Raw genomic sequence first — 25,453 nt, forward strand, 5'->3', positions numbered from 1 at the left:
ACCTCACCCCTCCCAATTTGAGGACTCACCCAAGTCACTTCCAGTGATTTTGTCCATATAAACAGCCTATCTTGGCTCATGCTGCAGACAGTCCTAAAATCTCTCAAAGGTTCACAAAACTTAAACAAGCAGCATCTACCTCAGCATGCCCTGTATCTCTTGCTGAGCAGCCCAACCCTAGTGGCAGCTAACCTCAGACTGTGGCTTGGCCTCTTAAGGTACCTTCAAGCCCAGCTCATATGGTGGCAATCTGCAGATTGCTTTATGGATCATGTCAGGTGGCCCCAGGAGGGCACAGGCTGTGGCTGAAATTGGCCTCCAGCAGGGCCCATCCCAGGAGGCCCAGGGGCTGGTACACTGGTGGCCAGCTTCAGACAAAGCTAGAGCATCACCCAGCCACCTCCAAGGATGACACACCCAAAGGGCAGACTGGGCAGACACCAGAGCCCTGGTAAAGTGAATCCTGCTCCATAGGGTCAGCCCCTGCACAGCAGTTCCTCCACTATAGTCATGACCACTACTCATAACCAATCAGCCTGAGGATCAATCCCTCCCACTGATGTCCCAAGAGCAACCAAGTCTCAACTACAACAGGAGGGCACACACAACCCACACAAGGGACACACCTGGAGCACCCAGCTCAGGTGACCATGGAGACTGCACCACTAAGCCCCACAATACACCTACTACAAACAGTTACTCTACTAAGACCGGGATGCATAGCAACCCTACCTAATACATAGAAACAAACACATGGAGACAGCCAAAATGGGGATTCAAAAAAACATGTCACAAATAAAAGAACAGAACAAAGCTCCAGAAAAAGAACTAAACAAAGTGGAGACAAGCAATCAACCAGATGCAGCGTTCAAAACATTGGTTGTAAGGATGCTCAATGATCTCAGGGAGAACTTCAACAAAGAGACAGGAAACATAAAAAAAGTGGAGATAGAAAACATAAAAAAAGAACCAGTCAGTAATAAAAAATATGTAACTGAAATGAAGAATACTTTAGAGGAAATCAACAGTACAGTAGCTGAAACAGAGGATGAAATCAGTGATTTAGAAGACAAGATAGCAGAAAACACCAAATCAGAACATCAAAAAGAAAAAAAGAATTCAGAAATATGAATATAGTTTGAGAGACCTCTGGGACAACATCAAGCATAACAACATTCACATTATAGGGGTACCAGAAGGAGAAGAGAGATAGCAAGGAATTGAAAACATATTTAAAGAAATAATGACAAAAAACTTCCCTAACCTGGTGAAGGAAACAGACATATATATAAGCCCAAGAACCACAGAGTCGCAAACAAGATGAACCCAAACAAGCCCACACACCAAGACACATTATAATTAAAATACCAAAGGTTAAAGACAAAGGAAGAATTTTAAAAACAGCAATAGAAAAATAATTAGTTACCTACAAGGGAGCTCCCATAAAATTGTCAGCTGATTTCTCATCAGAAACTTTGCAGGCCAGAAGGGAGTGGCAGGAAATATTCGAAGTGATGAAAAGCAAGGACCTATAACCAAGTTTACTCTACCCAGCAAAACTATCATTTAGAATTGAAGGACAGATAAAGAGCTTCCCAGACAAGAAAAAGCCAAAGGAGTTCATTACCACCAAACCAATATTATAAAAAATGTTAGAGGGGCGTCTTGAAGAAGAAAGAGGAGGAGAAAAAAGAGGAGACATAGAAGGAAGGAAAGGAGGAGAAGGAGAAGATAAAAAATATGAATAATAAAATGGCAATAACTACCTATCTATCAGAAATTACTTTACATGTAAATGGATTAAAGGCTCCAATCAAAAGATAGGGTTGCTGAATGGATAAGATAGCAAGACCCTTAACATACGTTGCCTACAAGAGATGCACTTCAGGTCAAGACACACAAAGACGGAAAGTAAAGAGATGGAAAAAGATATTTCATGAAATTGGAAATGAAACATAAAGCTGGACCGCAATACTTATACCACAAAAGTAGACTTTAAAACAAAGGCTATAACAGGAGACAAAGAAGGACCCAGTAAACTCACTTTTGAATATTTATCTGACGAAACCCAAAATGCTACTTCGAAGGAACACATGCATCCATAGGTTCATTGCAGCATTATTTACAATAGCCAAGATTTGGAGGCAGCCTGATATCCATCAATGGATGAATGGATAAAGAAGAGGTAGTACATATGTACAATGAAATATTACTCAGCCATAAAAAACAAAGAAATCTTGCCACTTGCAGCAACATGGGTGGACCTAGAGGTTATTGTTCTGAGTGGAAGAAGTCAGACAGAGAAAGACAAAAGCCATATGATTTTACTTACATGTGGAATCTAAAGAACAAAATAAATGAACAAACAAAACAGAAACAAACTCATAGATACAGAGAATATTTTGATGGTTGCGAGCTAGGAGGTGGGTTGGGGGCGGTGAAAAAGGAAAGGGATTAAGAAGTACAAGTTGGTAGTTACAAAATAGTCAGGGAGATGTAAAGTACAGCATAAGGAATATTGTCAATAATATTGTAATAACTATGCATGGTGTCAGATTTATCTGGGCAATCACCTCATATATATCCAATCACTATGCTGTGTACCTGAAACTAATATAATATTGTATGTCAACTGTAATTGAAATTTTTTAAATTATTATTTTTTTTAATTCTGTTTCATATTCCTCTTTCCTGGGCACATGGTAACTACCCTTCCCAGTTTCCTTGCAGCTCACTTGGGCCATATGATTAGCTTTAACCAACAAAATGTGGTTAGAAATGCTTCTTGCAAAAGCTAGAAATAAATTTTCATTGGGTTAAGACACTGGAATATGAGGGCTGTTTTGTTATTGCAGCATGGCCTAGCTAGCTCAGATGTCATTCCCTTTGTGAAGTCTACACTGACTCCCCAGCTCTAGGCCATGCCCCCTTTTTATGTGCTCCATGCTTCCTCTCACATGACACTTATCATGCTGCATAGTACTTGCCTATTTATTTGTCTCTTTTATGGAGAACAGGAACCACACGTATCTTATTTACTATGTGCATATTAGTATGATTATAATCTTTAATTGGTGGGATTGAAATTCACTGAACAGAGTATAGAGAGGTAGATCCAGTTGTTTTAAATGTTCATATTCATGGAAATAGTCAGAATGAAAAAGCCTCAATTGGGGCAAACGCTAACCCCTTTAAAGGTTGTGGCAAATGACAGATATTTCATTATGTTCTCCATTAATCATAATAGTCTTCCTACCAGAACATGGAGACAAGTAGGAAATAAAATAACACCTAAATGTCTTTCATCCCAAGCATGTTCTAAAACATTCCACGAGCTATTCCCATAGATTTAACTTTCATAAACTTTCATTTTCTGAGACGTGAAGGAGAGATCAAAAGAAAGTACTTAAGGTTGGAGCAAAACAATTTTCTCCACACGAATGTAATATGGAGTGTGTTCAAGTCAACATGTGCACCATAAAGCTAAATGACTCAAGAGCATTAAATGAAAGTGACAATTAATGACCTGAGAAATCATATTAAAGAATTTAACTGGATCATTACCAAAACCCATAGACCATATGCTTTCCCAATTGTGGTTGTGAGAAAGAAGTCTAGAAACATTCTAATATGTGTGGAATACCATACTCTTAATTATCTGTTTAAATTGATGATTACACATCACCCTTATACTAGATGGATGTATTAGATTACTTGATAGGAAGCCAGCAGTTCTCTGTGTTAATATTTCAAAGTAGATATACCAGATGTACATACCTCTTGAAGATAAGGAAAAGATAATCTTTATTTGCCTGGAAACCTTTTATTCATTTAGGAGGGTGTCTCAAAATTTCCATAGCGCTTCTTAATTTTAATGCTTAATGGAGAAGGCGGTAGATAAAAAGACTACTTGAAGACACTCCTATACAGAAAGATATTAGATGAGCAACAGTCCTAATTCACCTGGTTGAAATCTCCTTGAAATTATCCTTGGCCAATACCAGTTTTATTTAGACTTTATAAAATCTGTTAGGTATATAGTAGTCCAGGTGAGAGTGGGAACTGGTCCAGAAAACATTTCTGCTCATACCTTCTGGCCATGGCATAGCTACTATTGAGAATTAAAGACCTCTGAAAAGGTCTACGAGAGAATTAAAGGACTTGGTGGAATTTTAACTTTGTAAGGCAATATTTCAACATCACAAGATTCTTTTTAAATATTAAAAAAACCCTGCATAAATAAATAAATTGACAGAGGTATCAGGTGTAGGCCGGGATCAATAGTTAGTTAGGGAATGCAGTCAGAAATATTCTGCCTCTATGAAGGTTGGTATAGAGAGGAACCTGAGGACTTTCAATGCTTTGCTGGCCTGCAGGCTCGAAGCCACTGTTTGTGTGTGTGTGTGTGTGTGTGTGTGTGTGTCTGTGTTTCCTACTACCAGTAAAACTGTACTAGGAATATAGAAGGAGTTAAAAGCTCATAGTTTTACCAGCAGGTGTCTCTCAAATAGTATGATTTGACACTTTGTCTATAGAAAGGATCTTGACTTTGAAGTGATCAATTCCCTTCCTAGATATTCGCTGAAAAAATATTCCATACCTATGTGCTTACTAGTGCCAGCTGATCACCTCAGAGAGCCAGGTAGAAGCCAAAGGTCATCAGGGTTGGAGCAGATCCAGACCATTAAACTTTAAGCTTCTCTGGGCTCATCTTCCATGCGATGTGGGGACTGGCAGTAAATTAGAGCAGTTAATTCAGCCATTATGCACGGTTACAGCTAATAAAACTGGTACTAGTGGGAGGAAGTATATAAGTGCTTTCTGTACTTTATGCTCATTTTTTAAAATAAATCTAAAACATCTATGAAAAATAAAGTCTATTAATTTAAAAAAATTGAAACACGGCCATACTTATTAATAAATAGGCACTGGCCACTGCCCAATACCTTCCTCCCAATCCAGCCAATGACCTTGACTGTTCTCCCCTCAATGCCTTTGCCTTTTTTAAAGCAGTGGCTAAGAGACTGAGAAACTGAGCACAGGGTTCAGTAGTTCCATGGGACTGAAAAGACAAAAAAATGGAGTTCAGTGCCCACAAAGAAGAAAGGGTCCTTAGAAATGTCAAGGATTCAGTTTGGACTCCTAAAGAACATTACTCTAGGAGTAATGGTGAACTGAAAATAGAGCAGCCCTCACGGAGACTAAACTGTCATTTCCCATTAGCTCAGGCCCTGATTGGATTAATCCTAACCACATGCCAAGAGCAGAAGGAACTCCTCCCTGGGGAAATATAACATCATCCAAGGCCTCAAATTAGCTCCGTAATTTTTCAGACACCTTTTTCTGTCATGAAATGAAGATAATTAAGCATGCAAAAAGATAAGAATTAACCAAAAATGAAGGGAAAAACAGACAGTATTAACAAACCCACAAGATATTCAGATATTGAAATTATCAATCATGAACATTAAAGAAACCATGATAACATGTTTAAGAAATTAAGTAACAAGATGGAAAATTTCAGCGAAAAACTGAAAACTATAAAAGAAACAAATGAGGATTTTGGAACCAAAAAAAATGAAACATGCCCTGCAAATACTAACCAAAATAAAGCTGTAGTAGCAATATCAATATCAGACAATGTAGACTTGAAGGCGACAATGCTACTGAAGATGAAGAGGTGTATTTCACAAAGATAAAAGGGTAAAATTGACATAAATATATACATACCTATCATAAATCCATATATATCTAATAATATAGCCATGTCAAAATATATAAAGCAAAAACCTCACAGAATTCAAATTTTTATTAATTCTAATAATTACATACATAGAAATTCCAAAGGAATCTAAAATTAAATTAATGACTGAATTTACCAAATTCACAAATACAAGGTAAAAATGCAAAGATGCTTATATATTATATATCTATATATGGCAACATTTAGAAAGTAAAAATTGAAAAATTACCAATTAATAATAGCATTAAAATGATCAAACACCTAGCAATATATTTAATGAAAGATGTAAAAACCCTCCATACTGAAAATTATAAAATTTAATTGAGAAACCTTAAAAAGATCTAAATAAGTAATGATATACCACACTCTTGGAATGGAATGTTCAATATTGTAAAGATGTAAGTCCTTTCCAAATTAATCTATAGATTCAAAACAATTCCAATTTAAATTTCAGCAGAGCTGAGTTTTTGGTAAAAATTGATAACATGAGAACATCTTCATGATCTTGGGGTAAGCAAAAATTTCTTAAAGCACAACAAGCATTGACTGAAAAAGGAAAAAGCTAATAAATTGGGATACATTAAAATTAGAAATCTCTGATCATCAAAGACAAAGGCAAACCACAGAGTATGAAAAGATTGCAATACATATAACTGACAAAGGACCTATTTCCATAACATATAAGGAACTCTTACAAATCAATAAGAAAAACAAGCCATTTTTTAAAATTGAGCAAACAACTAGAACACTTTTCAAAAATTATATGAAAAGATACTCCACCGTATTATTTCATTCATCAGTGAAGCATGAAGTAAAAATCACATGTGATATCCATTATGAATATCTCACTTGTCGGAATGGTAGACATTAACAAGACTAAAAATACCACTGTTAGCAAGGATGTGGAGCAGCTGGAAAACGCATGCATTGTGTGTTGCCATGGGAAGTAATTGTCACAAACAACTACATGTTTGTAAATATCTGCTAAAGCTGAGCATATGCAAGCCATATTATATTCCTAGGCATATATCCAACAAAAATACATTAACAGTGTGATAAAAAGTAACATTTTTCTTATTGCCAAAAATGAAAACTAATCAAATATCCATCAACAGTAAATGAATAAACTAGTATTTTCAAACAGTGGAATATTATATGGCAATGAACAAACTCCTGTTACAAAAAAAAATTTTTTATCACAATTGTAATATAGGATGAAAGAAGCTAGAAGGTATAACCCATTGATTTAAAGTTCAAAAATATCCAAATGGAATCTATGGTTTTAGAAGCTAAGATAAGTTACCTTTGGAGATGATTGAGAAAGGGTTCAAGGGGGTCTCTGGCATTCTGGTAATACACTATTTTCCTAGGTTGTGTTTACACAGATATGTTTACTCTCCGTGATTTATTCAGTTTTACCCTTATGTTGTGTGCCCTTTTCTGTCTAGATATTATACTTCAATGAAATTTTATTTAAAAAATAAACATAAATACACATTTAACTTCAAATGTATCAGAGATGATCTTCTAATATATTCTCCAGTAATGGAACAAAAAATACTTCAATAGTTAAAACAACTTAAAAAGAATGAAAATATTCTCCAGTAATAGAATATAATTGTTTTCTTTAATAAATGAGAGATAAACAAATATCCTATGAAAATTTTGTGTCTGTAAAATCATAGAAGTCTATAAAAGATGGCAAATAGCATATGCAGTTTCTAGCATTTATTTTTAAAATAAAAGAACATACATTTATGCCAAAGCTAAACTTCAAGTGTGAAGCCTATAGAAAACAGTCTTAAAAATGCAGAACTCTGCATGAGCACTTCCTGAAGAATGTACTACAGAGTGAGTTTCTTTCAACCAAAAGATCAATACAGAAAGTTCAGCAAAAGGGCTGATGGTGACCATTAAATACATTTCATTATAGATCCAAGACAAAAAGAAATACATGTGAAAGAATAATGATTAAATATTGAATATTTTGTCAAAATAGAAATAACACAACTTTAAAAATGGGAAAAGGCAAGGAAAGGGAAAAGTATTATCAGATTAAACCATATGAAATTGCTGATAATCAGCCATTTTGGACCTATACAGACAACATCTTAGGATGGTTCAATTTAGTGCGAAAAGCTTATGGATTGATTGCTATCTGGGTAATCGGTGGAAGACTCAGGATATCATTTAAAGCCAGTAAACTAAATACAGTAAGTCCTCACTTAACATCTTTGATAGGTTCTTAGAAACTGTGACTTTAAGCAAAACAACATAAAGGAAACCAATTTTACCATAAACTAATTGATAGAAATAAGAGTTAAGTTTCTATGGCATATTTCTGGTCATAAAAACATCACCAAACTTCTAAATAAAGACCCAAAACACTTCTAATATTAAACATTGAAACAAATGTGAACTATACATACATTCAAGGAAGATTAATAAAAACAAGTCAGGTAATTCTTTTCCAACCACGTATTCCAGTTCAGGGTTGAGGGTGGCTGGAGCTGATCTGAGAGCTCAGGGAATAAGGTGGAAACCCATCCTGGACAGGACGTTTCCATTGCAGGGCTACTCACACATATACCCACACTCACTCAGACTAGGACAACGTAGACACCCCAATTCACTTCACATGGGATATGGGAGAAAAACCCATGCAGACATGAGAAGAACATGCAAACTCCACATGGAGAGTGGCCCCAGCCAGACATTGATTTTTTTTTCCTCTCAGCAACATTATAACAATATGACATTGAACAAAATGACATTATTTAAGGACCTGCTGAAATAGGAGCTTATAGAATAAAAACAGATTAAGAGCATTATAAAAGGTACTAGTATAAAGGTAGCTACTACTAAAAAAAAAGGCACAAATGTTTCTAAACAACAATATAATTTTTAAACAAACAGACTATAAAAATAACTCATTATACATTTGCTCATATATGTAAAAAAATACACTTGGGAACATAACATAAAATAATATGACAGACTTAAGACCAAACATATTAGTCATATCATTAAATATGAATAGATTTAACTCACTTAAGAAATGATTAAATGAAAAGATTTTCATACTGGCACATAAAGAGAAACCCAGTTCTACGCTATACACTAGAGGCACACAAAAAACAAAGTGATTCGGAAAGTTAACGCTAAAGGCATAGGCAAAGCTATTTCAGGTGAATGCAAACAAGAAGAAAATAGGAACTGAGATCCTAATAGCAGGCAAGGCAGAATTCACATGAAAAAAAGCATTAAATGAGACAAAAAAGGATGTTTTACAATATTAAAGGCAACAATTTACTATTGAAGACATAAGAGTTATAAATATCTATGCACCAAAATAACGCAGCAACCATCCTCATAAACAGAAGATAGAAGATACACGGAGAAATAGAAGAACCACTTTGAGTTCAAGGCTGGAAAGTGGGCACAGAATAAGAAAGTACGTGGAAGACCTGAACAATGCAATCAATTATGTAAAGCTTATGTACTTATACCAAAATACATACCTCAGTAGTGGAAAATATACCTTCTTCTCAAATGCACATAGAACATTCATTGAAAGGGCCATGTATTAGATTATGTAGAATCCTCAATAATTAGAAATAATTTTAAAATTTTTGATTAACTGCATAAATTATATAAATGTCTAACCACTATGCTGTACAACTGAAACTAATATGAAATAATATTGAATGTCAACAGTAATTGGAAAAAATAAATTTTTCAAAAATTATCTGAGCATAGTGAAAAGTATTACCAATTAATAATCAAATTTAAGAGTTTCTTACACCTGAAAACTATTCTTAAAACCTCTTTTTAAACAATTGCTGAGTGAAAGGGTACGTGTAAATCAAATCACAGAATTTCTAAAATATAATGATAAATAAAACACTACCAGAAACTATTGGATATAATTAAAGCAATGAACAGAGGAAAATTCATAGTATTAAATACTTTAAAACAATTCTCTAAAGGTGAAAGGGTGAAATAAATGAATTAAAATGCAAGAAGGGGAATAACAAAGAAAATCAAATTGAAGCAGAAAGAAATAACAAACAACACATTACTGAATAACTAATGGATCAAAGGGGAAATCAAAAAATATCTTGAAACAAATGAAAATGAGAACAATATACTTCAAAATTTATGGGATGCTACAAAAGGAGTTCTAAGAGGAAAGTTTATAGCAATAAACAACTGCATTAAGAAAAAAGAGAATACCCATGAGAAGGAGATCCAACATGGCAGAGAAGATAAACACTGTGCCTGCTTCCTTCCATGAACACGTTAAAATTACAGCTAAATTATAGAACAATCAACCTGGCGAACCATCTGAAGTCTGGCTGAACAGAAGTTTTATAACTAAGGATGTAAAGAAGAAGTCATGTCAAGATTGATAGGAGGGACAGAGACACGAACCGGGCAGCCCCAAACCTCCGTGTGGTGGTTGAAAATAAGGAGAGATACCTTGGCCTCAGAAGTTCCCCCTGGAGGAGTGAAAGACCCCAGGCCCACTTCAGGCACCCCAGCCAGAGTACTGGATGCCGGGAAAAGGAGCCCCCACAACATCTGGCTATGAAAAACCATGGGGATTCCAACCACCTGGGTAGGATGGAAGGCTGCGGGGAAACCCAAATATCTTCTTAAACAGCCTGCACACAGACTCACTCACTCGCAGGCACTCACCTTGGGCTCCAGCAGAGGGACGGTGAAGCAGGGAGTGTCAGAGACATGGGGTGGGGGGAACTGAAGTGTGCAGCATTGAGGCCAGGGCTGGAAGACAGTCGCCATTTTCCCTGTGTGGCATCTTCCTCCAGAGCAGCAGGTCAGGCAGCCGCCATCTTTCCTGTGTTGAGCCCGCCCCCTACGCTTGTGGCCAAATCCGAATCTGATTGGTCTGGTGAGCTCTGGGCTCTTCCCTGCTGACTCACTGAGACCCTGCCCCACAGAACTTCTCCAACACCTGGGGCACTTTCTCAGTGAGCAGCCAGCCCCTCCCACGTTGCTCTTTCTTGGAAAATTATCAGAGTCCACAGGCGCCAGGTGGGTGACAGCTGGCCTCAGTGTGCTCTGAGACTTTTCCTGAGTAGCTCCAGGCTCAACACTGACACCAAACCAGAATCTGCATTAACCTGCTGAAAAAAACTCTTCCCATTCTAGTGACTCCCTGAGACCATGCCTCACCCAACTCAAATATAAATAACACAAGGCTTTATCAGTAGATAAACTTTAAGGGAGCTAGCAGGTGGCAGCAGGCTTTAGTGTGCTCCAGTTTTTTGCAGAGCTACCCAGGCCTGGTACTGGTGGCAGCCATCCTGGGTTTGCAGCATGGCCTCTCCTACATGCCTCCAGGTTTAACACAGGCAGTGAAAAACCACAGATCACTTTGTAGCTTCTACCAAGGAGTCCCTGGCTGGTCACAGGCAGTGGGTGACATGGGCCTACACTGGAGCCCCACCCAAGAGGCCCCAGAACCAACATACCTGGAGGTTGGCTTCAGACCACAGCAGACCACCAATTAGCACCACAATTGGGATACACAAAGGGTGGTATAAACAGACATCAGAGCCCACTGGGGCGAATCTCTAATAAATGACCTAACTTTATACCTCAGGAATAGAAAAAGAACAAACTAATCCCGAAGTTAGCATAAAAAAAGGAAATAACAAAGATCAGAGCAGAAATAAATGAAATAAAGACCAGAGAAATAGTAGAAAATATGAACAAAACCAAAAAATTTGGTTTTTGAACACATAAACAAAATTAACAAACCTTTAGCTAGACTAAAGAAAGAAAAAGAGAGAAGACGCAAATAAATAAAAGTGAGATGAGACATTACAACTGACACCACATAAATACAAAGGATCATAAGAGACTACTATGAACAATTATATACCAACTAACTGGATAACCTAGAAGAAATGGATAAGTTCCAAGAAATATACAACCTACCAAGACTAAATAATAAATAAAAAATCTGAACAGACCAATAACAAGGAAGAAGATTGGAAAGTAATCAAAAACCTCCCCAAGAAAGAAAAGCCCAGAACCAGATGGTTTCACTGGTGAATTCTACCAAACATTTAAAGAATGAAAGCCATCCTTCTCAAAGTCTTCCAAAAAAATTGAAGAGGAGGGAACACTCCCAAAATCATTTTATGAGGCCAGCATTACCCTGATACCAAAGCCAGATAAAAATACTACAAGAAACTAATAATAATAATAAATTTTACAAGAAAAGAAACCCCCGGTTTCTAATTCAATAGATGTCATGGGCTGAATTGTGCCTCACACCCAATGGAAATGTTGAAGTCTTAACCCTCTGTATGTCACAATGTGACTGTATTTGGAGATAGGGCCTTACAGAGGTGATTAAGTTAAAATGAGGTTGGTAGGGGAGGCCCTAATTTAATCTGACAGGTGATCTTATAAGAAGAGAAGATTAGGACAAAGACACCCCAAGGATGTATGCACAGAGGAAAGACCACGAGAGGACACAGTAAGAAGGTGGCCATCTGCAAGCCAAGGAGAGAGGCCTTAGAAGAAACAAAACCTGGTGACACCTTGACCTTGGACTTCTAATCTCCAGAACAATGAGAAATAAATTTCTGTTTTTTAAGTCACCCAGTCTGTGGTATTTAGTTATAACAGCCCTAGCAAATTAACATGGTCTGGGGTGTGGCTCTAGAATTTGTATGAGCTGCACCAAATATACTTTCATTAGGCTAGAGGAGCATATTTGGAGGCAAAAAGGGCAAACCCTAACCAGCAACCAGCTGGAGAGCCACCCATAAGCAGTGCTGTTGGCAGGGTGATTTTTTTCCCCCCTCCATTCTCCTTTGCCATATTTCTAATTTTTTTAAATTAACCTAAATTACTTAGAAATGGATAACATTTTTAAATTAAATATCCCTCCAGGTCATGTTATGGAGCCACAGGTGAACCTAACCACCATTCTTCCTAATCAAGAACTGTGCCCAGAATGAGTAGGTAGGTAAGTAGAGTCTTTTCACAATTGTTCCTGAGTGGGAGCTAATGCTTTCTGATGCGTTTCAGTGTCTCTCCAGATCCCTGTGTGATGCCAGTGCTGAGAGATGAGTGAGTTTCCCAGCAATGCCCTATAAATAGCTGCATACATAGAACTCAAGGAGATGGCAGAAACCCCAAAGAAGCAGCCATCCAGAAGAGTCTAGGTGACCTTCAGGACTGAGAAATCACTCTGACTGGGGAAGGCTGAGAAGATGACTCCATGTGACAAAGTAAACCGCTTCCCTGAGGCACCAGTTGCATAAAACAAGGAAAATAGCCACGATATTCAGGTGGACATGCCTGTAAGCACATTTGGGAGCCAAAACAAACAAATGAACAATTATCACAAATTTAAACCAATTTTGTACTGAAGGCTTGTTGGTTTGCAACCTTGGGAGTCCCCCAGGTAGAAGTGGAAACTGGCCCCTATTGATGGAGGGCAAAAGGAGACCATGGAAAAAGGCAGATCACTCCAGACTGGTAGGGGGGCAGATTCAGTAAGCAAGGGAACTTACACATGAGGCTTGTCATGAGTGGGCCCAAGATGAGTGGATCTCCACACACCCACCCTCCGAAACCTTAAGAGTTTACACAGAAGCCTTAACTCGGTTCAGTCCCATATTTGGTTCAGATGGTCTCAACCAAACATTACTCTCTCAAGGCTACATCCTTGAAAAAGCTCCTACAGTCAGAATGGTGGGCAGAATGTATGTTCCAAGGACAGAGGTGAGGATAAGGAGCTTCTGATTGCCTGGGGCCTGCATTTGAGGGTCAACCAGCTCTCATACCCTCTCAAAGACCTCCTCCGCCAACAGTCTTGCAACATGATAGTTTTGTCATTTTCCAGGAAAAGCTAGTTTTCGTAAGTTAAGGAAATCACTTCAGCCACATTGATTCTATAGTACAGGTCTCCAGAAAGTATCCCTGATTTTCCACTGTAAGAGAATTTCACTTCTCAATATGTGTTCTTAATTAGTATTAAAGGAAAATATATTTATCAAGGATATTTGGAAAATACTAAATAATAGAGAAAGAAAAAGTTAATCATCTCTATGCTACTACCACTGTGGCTATTTTGATGGTTCACTTTCCAGTCTTTTTATATATAATGTATGCAATATTTTTTATAGAATTAGCATCAAATTATAGATATTGGTATCTTGTTGTTTTCAAAAATCTATTATAAGCTCTTTCCCACATCATTAAAGTAAGGCTGAAAATTTGATTTTAATGGCTGGATCACATATGTATGTATCATGAATTATTTAACCAAACTTGAAATATTGAACATTTAATTTGCTTTCATTATTGGCTATTACACATAAAGTTGCAGTGAACCTTCCTAAACAAAAGTCCCCATGCACATCTCTGATGTTTCCTTTAGAATAAAAACTTAGAAGTAGTATCACTGGATCAAAAAGATAGATATTGTTTTAAGGCTTTCAAACACTAATTCAAATTGTCCTCCAGAGAGATGATATCAATTTACACCTTTACCCAAAAGGATTTGCTGCCAAATCCCTTGTAATAAAGAATGTTCAGTCCTGTGGGATGAAATCTAAGACTGGTTCAGGATTTGAAGATCTTGGAAACCAGCCATCAATTTCTTTGTATCAGGAGACCAGATACAAGGAGACAAGATCAACAACAAAGTGTTTAAAATCTACCAGCATAAGTTATACTTGGTATTACACAGTTTTCTTATTTTAAAAATCTCTGAATGTGCTATTATGTTTATTGCAATTTTCATTTATTTCAAAGTTTTAATCAGAAGTTTTATTTTAGAAGTTTTCATTCTTTGTATAGTTATATTTTTCAAAAGAACCATATTTGGTTCTATTGTCTGGGGAAGAAAGAATAATTTTTGAGTTAATAAAATATGATTTAATAACTTTTCTAATTGTGCCTACTTAATACCCTATGCTTTAGAAAGAGGGGGCAGCATACGAAAATGTTGATCCAGCCTGAGCTCTTTCTGTTAAATGTAATATGTGTGAAACACAGATGACACATTTTTATATTTTCATAGCTCTCATCTAGAGAGGACATAGCATAGAAGCCACAAATTCTGGGAAATAGAAGTAAAAAAAGAACCATAATTGATATCCAGATGTTGCAGTTCAACTTAGACAGGGGTTCACCTTAAGAATTTTTGACTTTATGGTGGTGCAAAAGTGAGCTACCTTCAGTAGAAACTGGACTTGGACTTTTGAATTTTGGTCCTTTCCCAGGACAGCAATATGCGGTATTATACTGTCTCATGCTGGGCGTCAGAGGCAAGCGCCAGCCCCAGTCAGCCCCAGGATCCCGAGGTTAAACAACCGATACTCTACAGGGTAGGAGTAAATGCATTTTCAACCTGCGTTTTCAGTTTACAATGGATTTATTGGGATGTAGTCGAGGAGCACCTGTATTTATTATTAATTGTTCTTCTACCCTGTATACGTTAGCTATACATTTAGTCTTTAAAGAGCAATGTCTATTTTTTATTTTATTCCTCCTTTCTTTTCTGCTTTGCAAACATTTAGACTCTCATAGTCACCCTGCATCTTCTTCAGCTGTTCATATATACTCTCCTTTAAAAGTTTTCCAGATAAATACACAAAAATACTATCAGCCCCTGCCCATGCTGGTATCGGCTTCCATCTCAGGATCTCACAATAATTATGTTGTTTCCATGGATAGTGGTGCACCAGGAGTGTCCTTCTTCTCTCTCTCTCTCTCTCTCTCTCTCTCTCTCTCTCTCTCTCTCTCTCTCTCTCTCTCTTTTTTCCTCCCTCCCTCCCTCCCTCTTTCTCCCTCCCCTGTCTCTTTCTCTCTCTCTTCCTCTCTGTCTCTCTTTCTTTGCCTCTCTCTGCCCCAATAAATACAACTTTTTCCTTGCAAGTCTCATCTAAATCATCTAAATGACAACTCTCAACCATTTCAGCTAAAACAAAATAATTGGTTTCAAGGTTTTTCGTGATCTTCTTTCTCTAAAACAACCCGAGTTCATTACCTCCCTAAAGGTGTGCTAATGTCGGTCTCCCTTGACGAAACAGTCTTTGCAGTGGAGCTCCTCAGACCACAGCCTCTGTCCCTACTCTGGCTGAGGGACCACACTGTCCTTTCCCGTTCCCACTTCTCTCAGTTCAGTTCACACCGGTCTCACAGCTCAGTAAATGAAACCATAAGGAGCAAGGGCTGCGAGGAAACTGGCTGGATTGAGAGAAATATTTCACATTCACATACACTTATAATTGTAGTACCCACATTGTTAGAAGTGCTGACAAAAGGTCAAAGAGAATAACAGCACATAAAACATGAAGAACAATGCCCGACACATAGGAAGCACTGTTTAAGTGCCAGCTACCCTCCCCTTCCTCCCCCTGAGTCCTGTTATTATTGTTTATTGTCGTTTTGTGTTGGGAAGATTTACAGTTTGATGATTTCTGATCTGTTGCTGCCTCCTTAGCTCACTCCACCTTTCTAAATTCGATCATTTTCAGGAAATTTAACCCAATTTAATACAGATGTATTAAATATCCACTCTGGGCAAAAACACTGTGTGGAAGGGAGGGCAGCCAATGATGAGTTGAATAACATGGTTCCTGCCCTCAGAGAACTAACAATCTAATTTGAAAAAGGTCTAATGTACACCAGACAGTTTGTCTTGTGAAAGGACTTGTGAGAAAGGGAGCCAGTGACCAAGAGTAACTCATCAACACTGGAGGGGAGAAAGGGATGTTTCCACACCAGTAATTTCAGAGGAACCCAGTTTAGGGGTTCTGAACAGAGCTGCACTCTCTTTTTCAGCCAACTCTAATGTCCTCTCTCCTGAGACAAGTGGCTTCAAGCCATAATAGCAGGGGGACACAAGTGAGCCTGGGGCTCTGGTGGGGGTTGAGCTAAGTGAACCGTAGGACTGGGCAGAGCTTCCACTGGCAGGATGGGCTTTGCTGGGAGACCAGGTGGGAACCCAGAGGGAGGACTAAAGCAGAGGAGCCTGGGTACTCAGACCTCACAGAATGGGGACTGACATCTGCCCCAGCTTGGTGTGTGTGGGGGTCGGGGGAGGGGCGGCGGGTCTCCCTACTGCACAAAAGGCCTAGAGGGAACAGAAAGGATGAACTAGGTCTCCCTGCCCCTGAGGTGGGAAGAGGGCAGGGAGAATGGAAGGCAGGGAGGCTTCCTGGAAGTATCACAGCAGAACTCTGATGGCATGTGTCAGTATGTGGGGGGAGGGGTGGCTAACCCTGCTACCCACTTCTTTCCTATCCTGGGGAATCTCTAAATGTCCACTGTTTAGGATACCCCAACCCCCATGCCCAAGGCCTGGTAACCCAATAAAGAAACCAGCAACCTATGCAAGGGTACCAAGTAGCCAGAAAATATGAAGCTGGACAATCAGAAAATGTGCTCAGGTAAGAGCACAGCTGAAAGAGATAGATGAACACCTGAATAAAACAGTACAATAATAGTAAGTGTCCTTAAGGAGATTCAAGTACAGAAAAAGAAGATGATCTTCAGAAACTAAACAAAAATATTTTGACTAAAGTATTCATCATCTGTATGAAAAGACCCAAAGGAATGTCTTAGAAGGTCAAATGCAAGAAATATCTCTGAGTACAAAGCAGAAATATAAAACAGACAAAGAACATGAGGAAATTTTTAAGAAGTTTATAGAATTGCTTTCGAACATTTTTTTTTTTACTGCAATCCATGATAAAAAGGAAAAAAAAGGATTTTACATCTTATTCATGCAGAGTTGTAATGGAAACAAATTTTCACAAAACAATACTTACCCTTGCTCTATGTGTTATGCACTCTGACATTTTTCTCAATTCTGTTATTTCATTTTTTAAAATACTAGTTACTACCAAGTGGTCAATAGTTTTTAAAACATTCAGAGGATGGATACAGATGACCTAGCATGTCAATAGTAAAAGTCCGAAAAGGAGAAAAAAAGACTGATGAGAAGAGGTAATAATTTCAAAAAAATACTAGAAGAAAATTTCCTTGAGATGAAGAAAGGACTCATCTGGTTTCATGCTGGAATTAAAAATTTTAAGCCCACACATTTCCAAAACTTGCTTGAAGAGAAGACTGACCCATGGATACGTGGTAAAAACACAGATTACTGAGCCCCATCCCAAGCCTACAAAATCGGAATTATCAGAGGAACATGATAATAACTGATGTTTACATAACAAGTAACACAAGAGATTCTTGTCTTCTGAGCAATTGGAAAACACTAGACCAATTTTAAGCTCCTCCAATTTTAACGTGCATACAAATCACCTAGGGTCTTCTTTAAATGCAGATTATAGTTTAGTAGTTCTGTATTGGCCCAAGAATTTGCATTTCCAACTAGCTGGTTCAGGGATCAGGACTCATATTTCTGGCCATAGTTAAGGATGAAATCCTTCCTAATTCATTTTTTGATGCATAGCACTAATATTAAAACCTGATCAAGATAGAAAAGGAAAAAAAATCTATACATCAATCTCACTTAGAAAAATAGGGGCAAATATGTTAAAGTAAACATTAACAAGTAGAATCCAGCAATATATCAAAGGAATGATACAGCCTCTGGCCCAGCAGAATTTATCCCAGGAATGCTAGGATGGTCAATGTTTAGGCCAGTGTGAGGAAGTCTATCCACTTAATCCAGTATGGCAACAAATTAGTGAAAAAAATCACACACTCATATCAGCAAATCCTGAAAAAGGCATTTAAAAATAAAAGAAATTACAAGACATTCCTATTAAAACTTCAAGGCAAAATAAAGTAGAAGGGAACTATTTAAACATAAAAGACTTGTTATCAAATGTAACAACAATTATCCTAAATGGTAAAAACTAAAGCCATCTTAATTAAATTCAGAAACTATAAGAAAATACCTGCTGTCATCATTTTTAATTTAATATTGTCTTGGAAGTTAATGAAAATTCAGTGAGACAAGAAAATGCTAGTAATGTGATTGAAAACTAAGGCAACTCAAGTAAAAGGGATCAGATATATGGTGATGGAAAGAGAACTGACTCTAGGTGGTGACACACAATGTGATATATAGATGACGTATTACAGAATTGTACACCTATGTAACTTTGCTAACAATTGTCACTCCAATAAACTTTAGTTAAAAAAAAAACACAGAACTATAGAATGAATGAAAAGTGTAGTGAAATGGCTAGAACACACACATACTCACACAAATACATATACACAGAAGTAAATAGGTTTTCTTCGATCTAGGATAAAAAAGGAAAAAATATTTCATTTACAATAGGAAAAACAACTACAAAATACGTAGAAATGAATTTAATCAAAAGACTGGATCTATTTTAACCAAAATTATAAAATCTTTTTGAAAGGCATAAAACAAGACTTGAAACAATAGAAAGGCATACCACGTTCTTGGATGAAAAAACTTAATATAGAAATGTCAATGTTGTGAAAATTAAATTAATTCCAGGCAGTTTCTTTTAGAGTGCTAATGCAGTTTGTTCAGGCTTTTAAAAATTGAGTTAAAGTTTAAATGTGATGCCCCAAAATAGATAAGAAAAGTATGAAATGAGCAGTCAGGTGAACTTGCCTTACCAGATACCAGAATATTTTACTTCTGTATTAGTCAGAATAAGCTGTATCACAGTAGGTAACAAATGAAGCCCAAGCCCTAATGCTTTAACACAACCAGAATTTGTTTCTTGCTCGCGCTACATGTACGCCCATAATGACTTAGCAGGGGCCTATGTATAGTCATTTGGGAAATCACAGTGATCAAGACCTGTCATCTTGTAGCTGCATCATTTGGGACTCGGCAGGAGAGAATACATGAAGAAGTCTCTCTCTCTCTCTCTCTCTCTCTCTCTCTCTCTCTCTCTCTCTCTCTCTCTCTCACACACACACACACACACACACACTTCTATGCTTCACTCAAGAAGTGACACATATCATTTCCATTCAAAATCTACTGGTTGAATTAGTCACAAGGCTCTGCCTGATTGCAAGGGAGCTAAGGAGAGTAAGATAGTGTGTGTGTGTGTGTGTGTGTGTGTGTGTGTGTGTAGTTTTGTTATACGAGTAGACAAGTGAATCAGTGGAAAAGACTGGAGAATATAAATATTAAATCACACATATTTGAAATTTTAATTAATGACAAGGATAATGGTTGAATTCCCTGGGAAAATGGATGGAGCTATAAAAGTAAAAGTAAATATTTTACATAATATAAAATAACAAACTCCAGGTGAATTACATTTTACTAAATTTAAAAAATGAAACAATGAAAAGCTTCCAAGAAAATCTAGGAGACTATGTGAAAAAAGCCAGGATTTGGGGAGATGTTTTAAAACCAAAATGCTATTAAAGCAAATGCAAACTACATAAAAATTGTTTAAGTTTTTACATTAGAAAAAGTATTTGAAATATTCATGACGGGCAAAGTGTTTGCACCTATAATATACAAAAAGCACTTATTTTACAAAAAATGACTGGAAAGATATCCAACAGAAAAAGGGACAAGAGATGTAAATAAGCAATTTATGGAAGAGACAATCCACATAGCCAAAAAAAATCTTATAAAAAGTTCAAATTCTCTAGTAGTCAGGAAAATAAACACTATGTATTAGCAATGCTATCATATTTTACATACTTTAGACTGACAAAACTAAAAAGACCTTTAATACTTATTACTGGAGTAGATGTGGGGAAAAGGGTAATTTAATTGCTAGTGAAATATAACAGTGTTACACCCTTTTAGAAGGCAATCTGGCAACATTAAACAAAAATAGGAATATACAACACACACACGTACATATGGATATAAATATAATCCATGACCTAGCAATTCCTCTTGAAATCTATCCCATAGAAATAAAACATGATTGTGGAGACCTATGTAAAAATGTATATTGCAGCATTGTTTTTAGTAGCAAAAACTGGAAGCAAAGTGAATTTTTATGATTAGGGAAAGGAGTGTATAAATTATGGTGCATCCATAACGCAAGAATAATATTTAGCCATTGAAAAGAATGAGTTAAATCTCTCTTTGTTGACTCTGAAGCATCCAGACAATATTTTGAGTGAGAAAAACAAAATTCAGACAATAATGAAAGTCCTATATTTGTATACACTTACATGTGTGGGTATTGTGTGTTGGTATTTCTTTTTTATTGTATTAAAGAACCTAGACAAATAAGGAAGGATTTATCCTAGGCTATCAACAGATTTGCTGTGAGACTGGTGTGTCTGTGTTGTGTGCCAAGGAGGAAGTTCAGTAGAAAGAGGAGTTAAAGAAAAAAGAATAAGAGAAAAAATAGCAACTCTTGGAGGAGAAAAGCATATCTATAATATCTTATCTATACATTTGTGCAAAGTTTTCCCTATGTGGGGAAGAAAGTCTCTTTAGAAGGGACAATGCTTGAGAAGGTCCCTCCACCCAGCATGGGTGTAAACCAAGGATACTTTCTGCTACTGTATGGCTGAGGCTTTTTAAAAATGTGAACCCATCATAAATATCCTTTGGGTGTGTGTGTGTGTGTGTGTGTGTGTGTGTGTGTGTGTGTGTGTGTGTGTGTGAAAGAAATTAACTCCAGCAAGTCACATATATTTCTAGGACATGGCTACCTGCCAGGGAGAACCAGGAGCAGGAAAGAGAGTCACCCAGGCTAGCTTCATCCACAAGTCAGGGCAGGAAATGAAGACCTGTGAAAGTCAGAGTAAGGAATGTAGGTGTTCTTCTAAGAGAGCTGGGCTGTCCTCACTTACGCAGTTACGCAAAGTGACATGGTTTGACATAAAACGTCTCTCTGGAATATTCTCTTCTATTTCACCCTCCACTTCTCATCCTTAACATATTCTCCAGGCTTCTCCACTGATACGATTTTCTACCTTCCTCCCTGATTCCCCTCATTGTCAAGGTTAGGTACTCTCCCCACCCCCACCGCCTCTTCTCCTCTCAAGCAGAGCCTAATACCTTTGCTCATCATAATACTGCCAGTTTGCGTAATTGTCTCTTTCTCCCTCACTAGACTGTGTTTGCCCGGCTGTATCTCCAGCACAGTACCTGGCTCAAGACATGGACGTGCTCTACTAATGGAGGATAAATGGATAAATCCTTATTTTTTAGCTTAGTATTTTTCCCCCTTAAGCATCGAGTCAAGTTCCTTTAGAGAATGTCAGCCTGCTGCCCCTGAACCAGAAGAAAGAGAGAAAGACAGCTTTATACAGCTAGAGAGGAAACATTAAAGGTGGACACGCATACGCACACACTCTCCCTCAGCTTTGCGAGATGGTGGAAGGAGCAATGAGAGGTCCAGGGTGGTAGAGAAGGCGATCCCTTCGCTGCTCCGCCCCCCTCTCCCAATGAGGGGGAGCTGTTCTCTTCAAGGCATCACTGGGTTTAGGGGTGCCTGGAGGAACCGGCAGTGCAAAGTGCGGTTCATATAAACAATGAAATTCCAGGCTTCAACAAAAACAGAGTGAACTAGCAGATATCCCAGCCCTGAGAGAGGATCCGATTTTAGCCAGGCATAAATCGGTGCAATAAATGTCTAAGCCTTAAAGAGCTTCCCACGACATACTTTGCGCGCTCGTGGTAGAAGCGCGCAAGCAAGCAGGACTAATGCGCAAACGCCGCTCCGGGAGAGTGAGTGCTTGCGCGGACCCGAGCCCCCGGTGTTACTCCGGGTCGGCGTCCCCCAGTTGCGAGTCCTCTCAGTGAAGCAGGGGAGGGTCGCGGGCAGAGGGGTAGGTGGCTCCCAGAAACAGCCTGCAGGTTCGAGTCCCCACGGAACCACATCTCCTTGGCAGTCTGGCTGGAACCCGCTCCGAACCTGAGTCCATCTGAGCGTCTCCAAAAACGGTTTGCAACGTCTGGCGAGTCCTTCCCACCTCCTGCCAGTGGCCGGCACCCGCTCGGCCGTTTGATGTGGCCTTGGGCTGGGAGATCAGGCTTCGAAGCCCGCCAGGGAGGAGTGATAGGGATGGAGGGGGGAGAAAAGAGGGGCAGAGCTACCCTTTCCAGTCCCTATGCAAACCTGGGCGGAAGAGCCCCCAACGCCACCCAGGTCCCCGCTCCGGCCCGCAGGCCCGGGAGGCGCGGAGGCAGAGGCTGCCAGGTTCCCAGGCGGCGAATGCAGTGAATGATGGCAGAGAGAGCCCAGAGCCGCGCATCTGGGCGACACACTGCTTATGGGTGACTCCTGAGCTTACCAAGCTTCGAAGGGAACCCAGCCAGCCCTCATTGCCTGACGCGGGTCTCATCTGGAGAGATCAGCTGGAGCTTTTCATGGAGCCAAGGGCCAAGCCACCAGAGTGGCGGGGGCTGTGTCCCCAAAGCTTAGAACCTATCCCAGCTTCCCAAGGAAATCGGCAAGCCAGGAAAAGAAGCTAGGTATTTTAGGGGTGTTCCTGAACACTACCTCCGCAAAGTTCCTTTCCGGACACCTGGAACCGGGTGTCGTCGCCTCTCGCTTCTCGGTAGCGGGCAGAACAAGCCCGAGGTTCACTCGAACTGGAGCGCGGGCTAGAGTGCTGCCCGGAGAGCCGCGCTGGCATGCCGCCCCCTACACGTGCCCAACTCCCGCAACCACAGGCAGGCGCCTCTGCAGAACTGTCGCAGCGCTCAGAGCTGCCCTCCCAGGAAGTTGAGAGCCCATCACCACAGCTATTTCGCCAACCCCTCCTTTCCCTTTGGTGCATCTGGGTTCCAGCTGCAGACCCCAGCTGGCTCAATTACTCCGAGGCCACCTAGCGTCCCCTGGCGGAGTGCGTGGGACGCCCGGTTTGCGGACTCCCACAGCAGGTAGCTGCAAAAGGCGTGGTGGCTGCGACGCTGGAGTGAGACAGTTGCCAACAGCTGGTGCAGCTGCCGCGCTGCGCAGCGGGTCTGGCGAGTACGCAGCCCAGGTACTGCCCCTTCCCGGTGACGTCTCTGCAGCGGGTTATAAAAAACCTCGCTCTCAGCCTGCCGAGGTTCAGCTAACTCACAAGCCGTAGAGGACCCGAGCCAAGGGGCGGCTGCGAAGCTGCAAGCAGTGGCGGCGGCGGCGGTGGCAGCAGCCCCGGCGGCGGCGGCGAAAGCAAAGGAAAAATTTCCAGCTGGACACGGGTCCCCAGAATCTCGGCCTTAGACTCTGAACTTTTGCAGGTCGCGTTGTGACGAGCACCCCCTTGGCTCCCAAGTCCTCACGCAACACAGAGCTTTGCCTTCCCAGCTGCGGGCAGGTGGGATTGGAGTTACAAACAGCAGCAGGTGTAGAAAGGCAAGGGTCTCCTGCTTCCTGGAACCGTGACCCTCGCGATTTCTTTCCCGTTTTCAGTCCAACGCAGGAGAGACGCTGTCTCCAGATTTCTGGACTCAAATGCTTCCTGAAGCTTGAAAGTGGGGGAATTCAGAGCCAAGAGGGGCAGACAGCGCATCAGAAGCATTCATCTTCCTAGCGCCAAGTCTCCTACTTGCAAGCAAAGAGTTCTGCCCAAACGAGCTTGCAGCCCTCCTGTCTTGGTTAAGCAAGACCCTGATCCCAGGTACTGGCCTCGGGACCCTGCTGCAACGTAGGTGCGTGTACCGAGGGGACAGCTTAACCGCTTAGCTGAGGAATGGATAACGTCCTCCCAGTTGACTCAGACCTCTTCCCAAACATCTCCACCAATACCTCGGAGCCAAACCAGTTTGTGCAGCCAGCCTGGCAAATTGTCCTTTGGGCAGCTGCCTACACAGTCATCGTGGTGACCTCTGTGGTGGGCAACGTGGTGGTAATGTGGATCATCTTGGCCCACAAGAGAATGAGGACAGTCACCAACTATTTCCTGGTGAACTTGGCCTTCGCGGAGGCCTCCATGGCTGCATTCAACACGGTGGTAAACTTCACCTATGCTGTCCACAATGAGTGGTACTATGGCCTGTTCTACTGCAAGTTCCACAACTTCTTCCCCATCGCTGCGGTCTTTGCCAGTATCTACTCCATGACGGCTGTCGCCTTGGATAGGTGAGCTTGCCCTTGGTGGAAACTGAAGAAAGTGTCCACAGAGGACGATGGCTTTGCTATGGGGAAGCGGGGTTGGGTTCTGTCTGGTTCAAATTGGAGGGTGGTTACCCTGGACCCTGGGGTTTTTGCTGGCAGCCAGTTGTTGATGGGGGACTTAGTCTTAATCACCATTTTCTACTCTATTTCCTCTTTCCTTTTCTCCCCTTTTTCACCCATCATCAGTCATCCTTCCTTTTTTCACATGCTCCCTTTTTTATTTCCTTTAACCCTCTTTTCTTCATCCCTTCTCCACTCCTCTCTCAGACACTTTCCTTTCAACTCCTGCTTTGCTTCTTTCTGTATATTCCTTCTCTCCTTTGCCCTGAAAGCCTGAAGGGGATACCCAAGGCTTGGCCGAGGGGCCGGCCCCTGTCTTGGGCTCTGTAAACCCCTGTATGCCTGCTTTTCTTGGGCAGCCTCTTGGTGCCTTCCAGTTTTAAGTACACCTGGCAACAATTTCTCATTTTGGACTTTTTCCTGAAGATGCAGGGACTTTCTGCTCCCACCTCAACTTTCCAATATTATTTGGATGTGAAGAGCATTTCAATAGAATCATAACTACTCAGAACTCTAATTCAGCTCCCTCTTCACTGCTAGGAATTCTCATTCAGGAATGAGAGGCAGCTATGCTGTCCTTAAGGAACTCCACAGT

General features: G+C 40.0%; 1 protein-coding gene and 1 pseudogene across 1 annotated transcript in view; both read left to right on the forward strand.

The window, feature by feature from the left end:
* Positions 1-23,770, forward strand: part of LOC117033341 (uncharacterized) — a 132,255-nt pseudogene extending 108,485 nt beyond the window's left edge.
* Positions 23,567-25,453, forward strand: part of TACR1 (tachykinin receptor 1) — a 139,439-nt gene continuing 137,552 nt past the window's right edge. The window contains exon 1 of the mRNA XM_033124200.1: positions 23,567-24,762. Coding sequence (XP_032980091.1) covers positions 24,374-24,762 — 389 coding nt within the window. The 5' untranslated portion in view covers positions 23,567-24,373. The remainder of the gene's footprint in view (positions 24,763-25,453) is intronic.

The sequence above is a fragment of the Rhinolophus ferrumequinum genome, chromosome 13, assembly GCF_004115265.2.
Source record: "Rhinolophus ferrumequinum isolate MPI-CBG mRhiFer1 chromosome 13, mRhiFer1_v1.p, whole genome shotgun sequence".
In the NCBI taxonomy this organism is placed as follows: Eukaryota; Metazoa; Chordata; class Mammalia; order Chiroptera; family Rhinolophidae; genus Rhinolophus; species Rhinolophus ferrumequinum.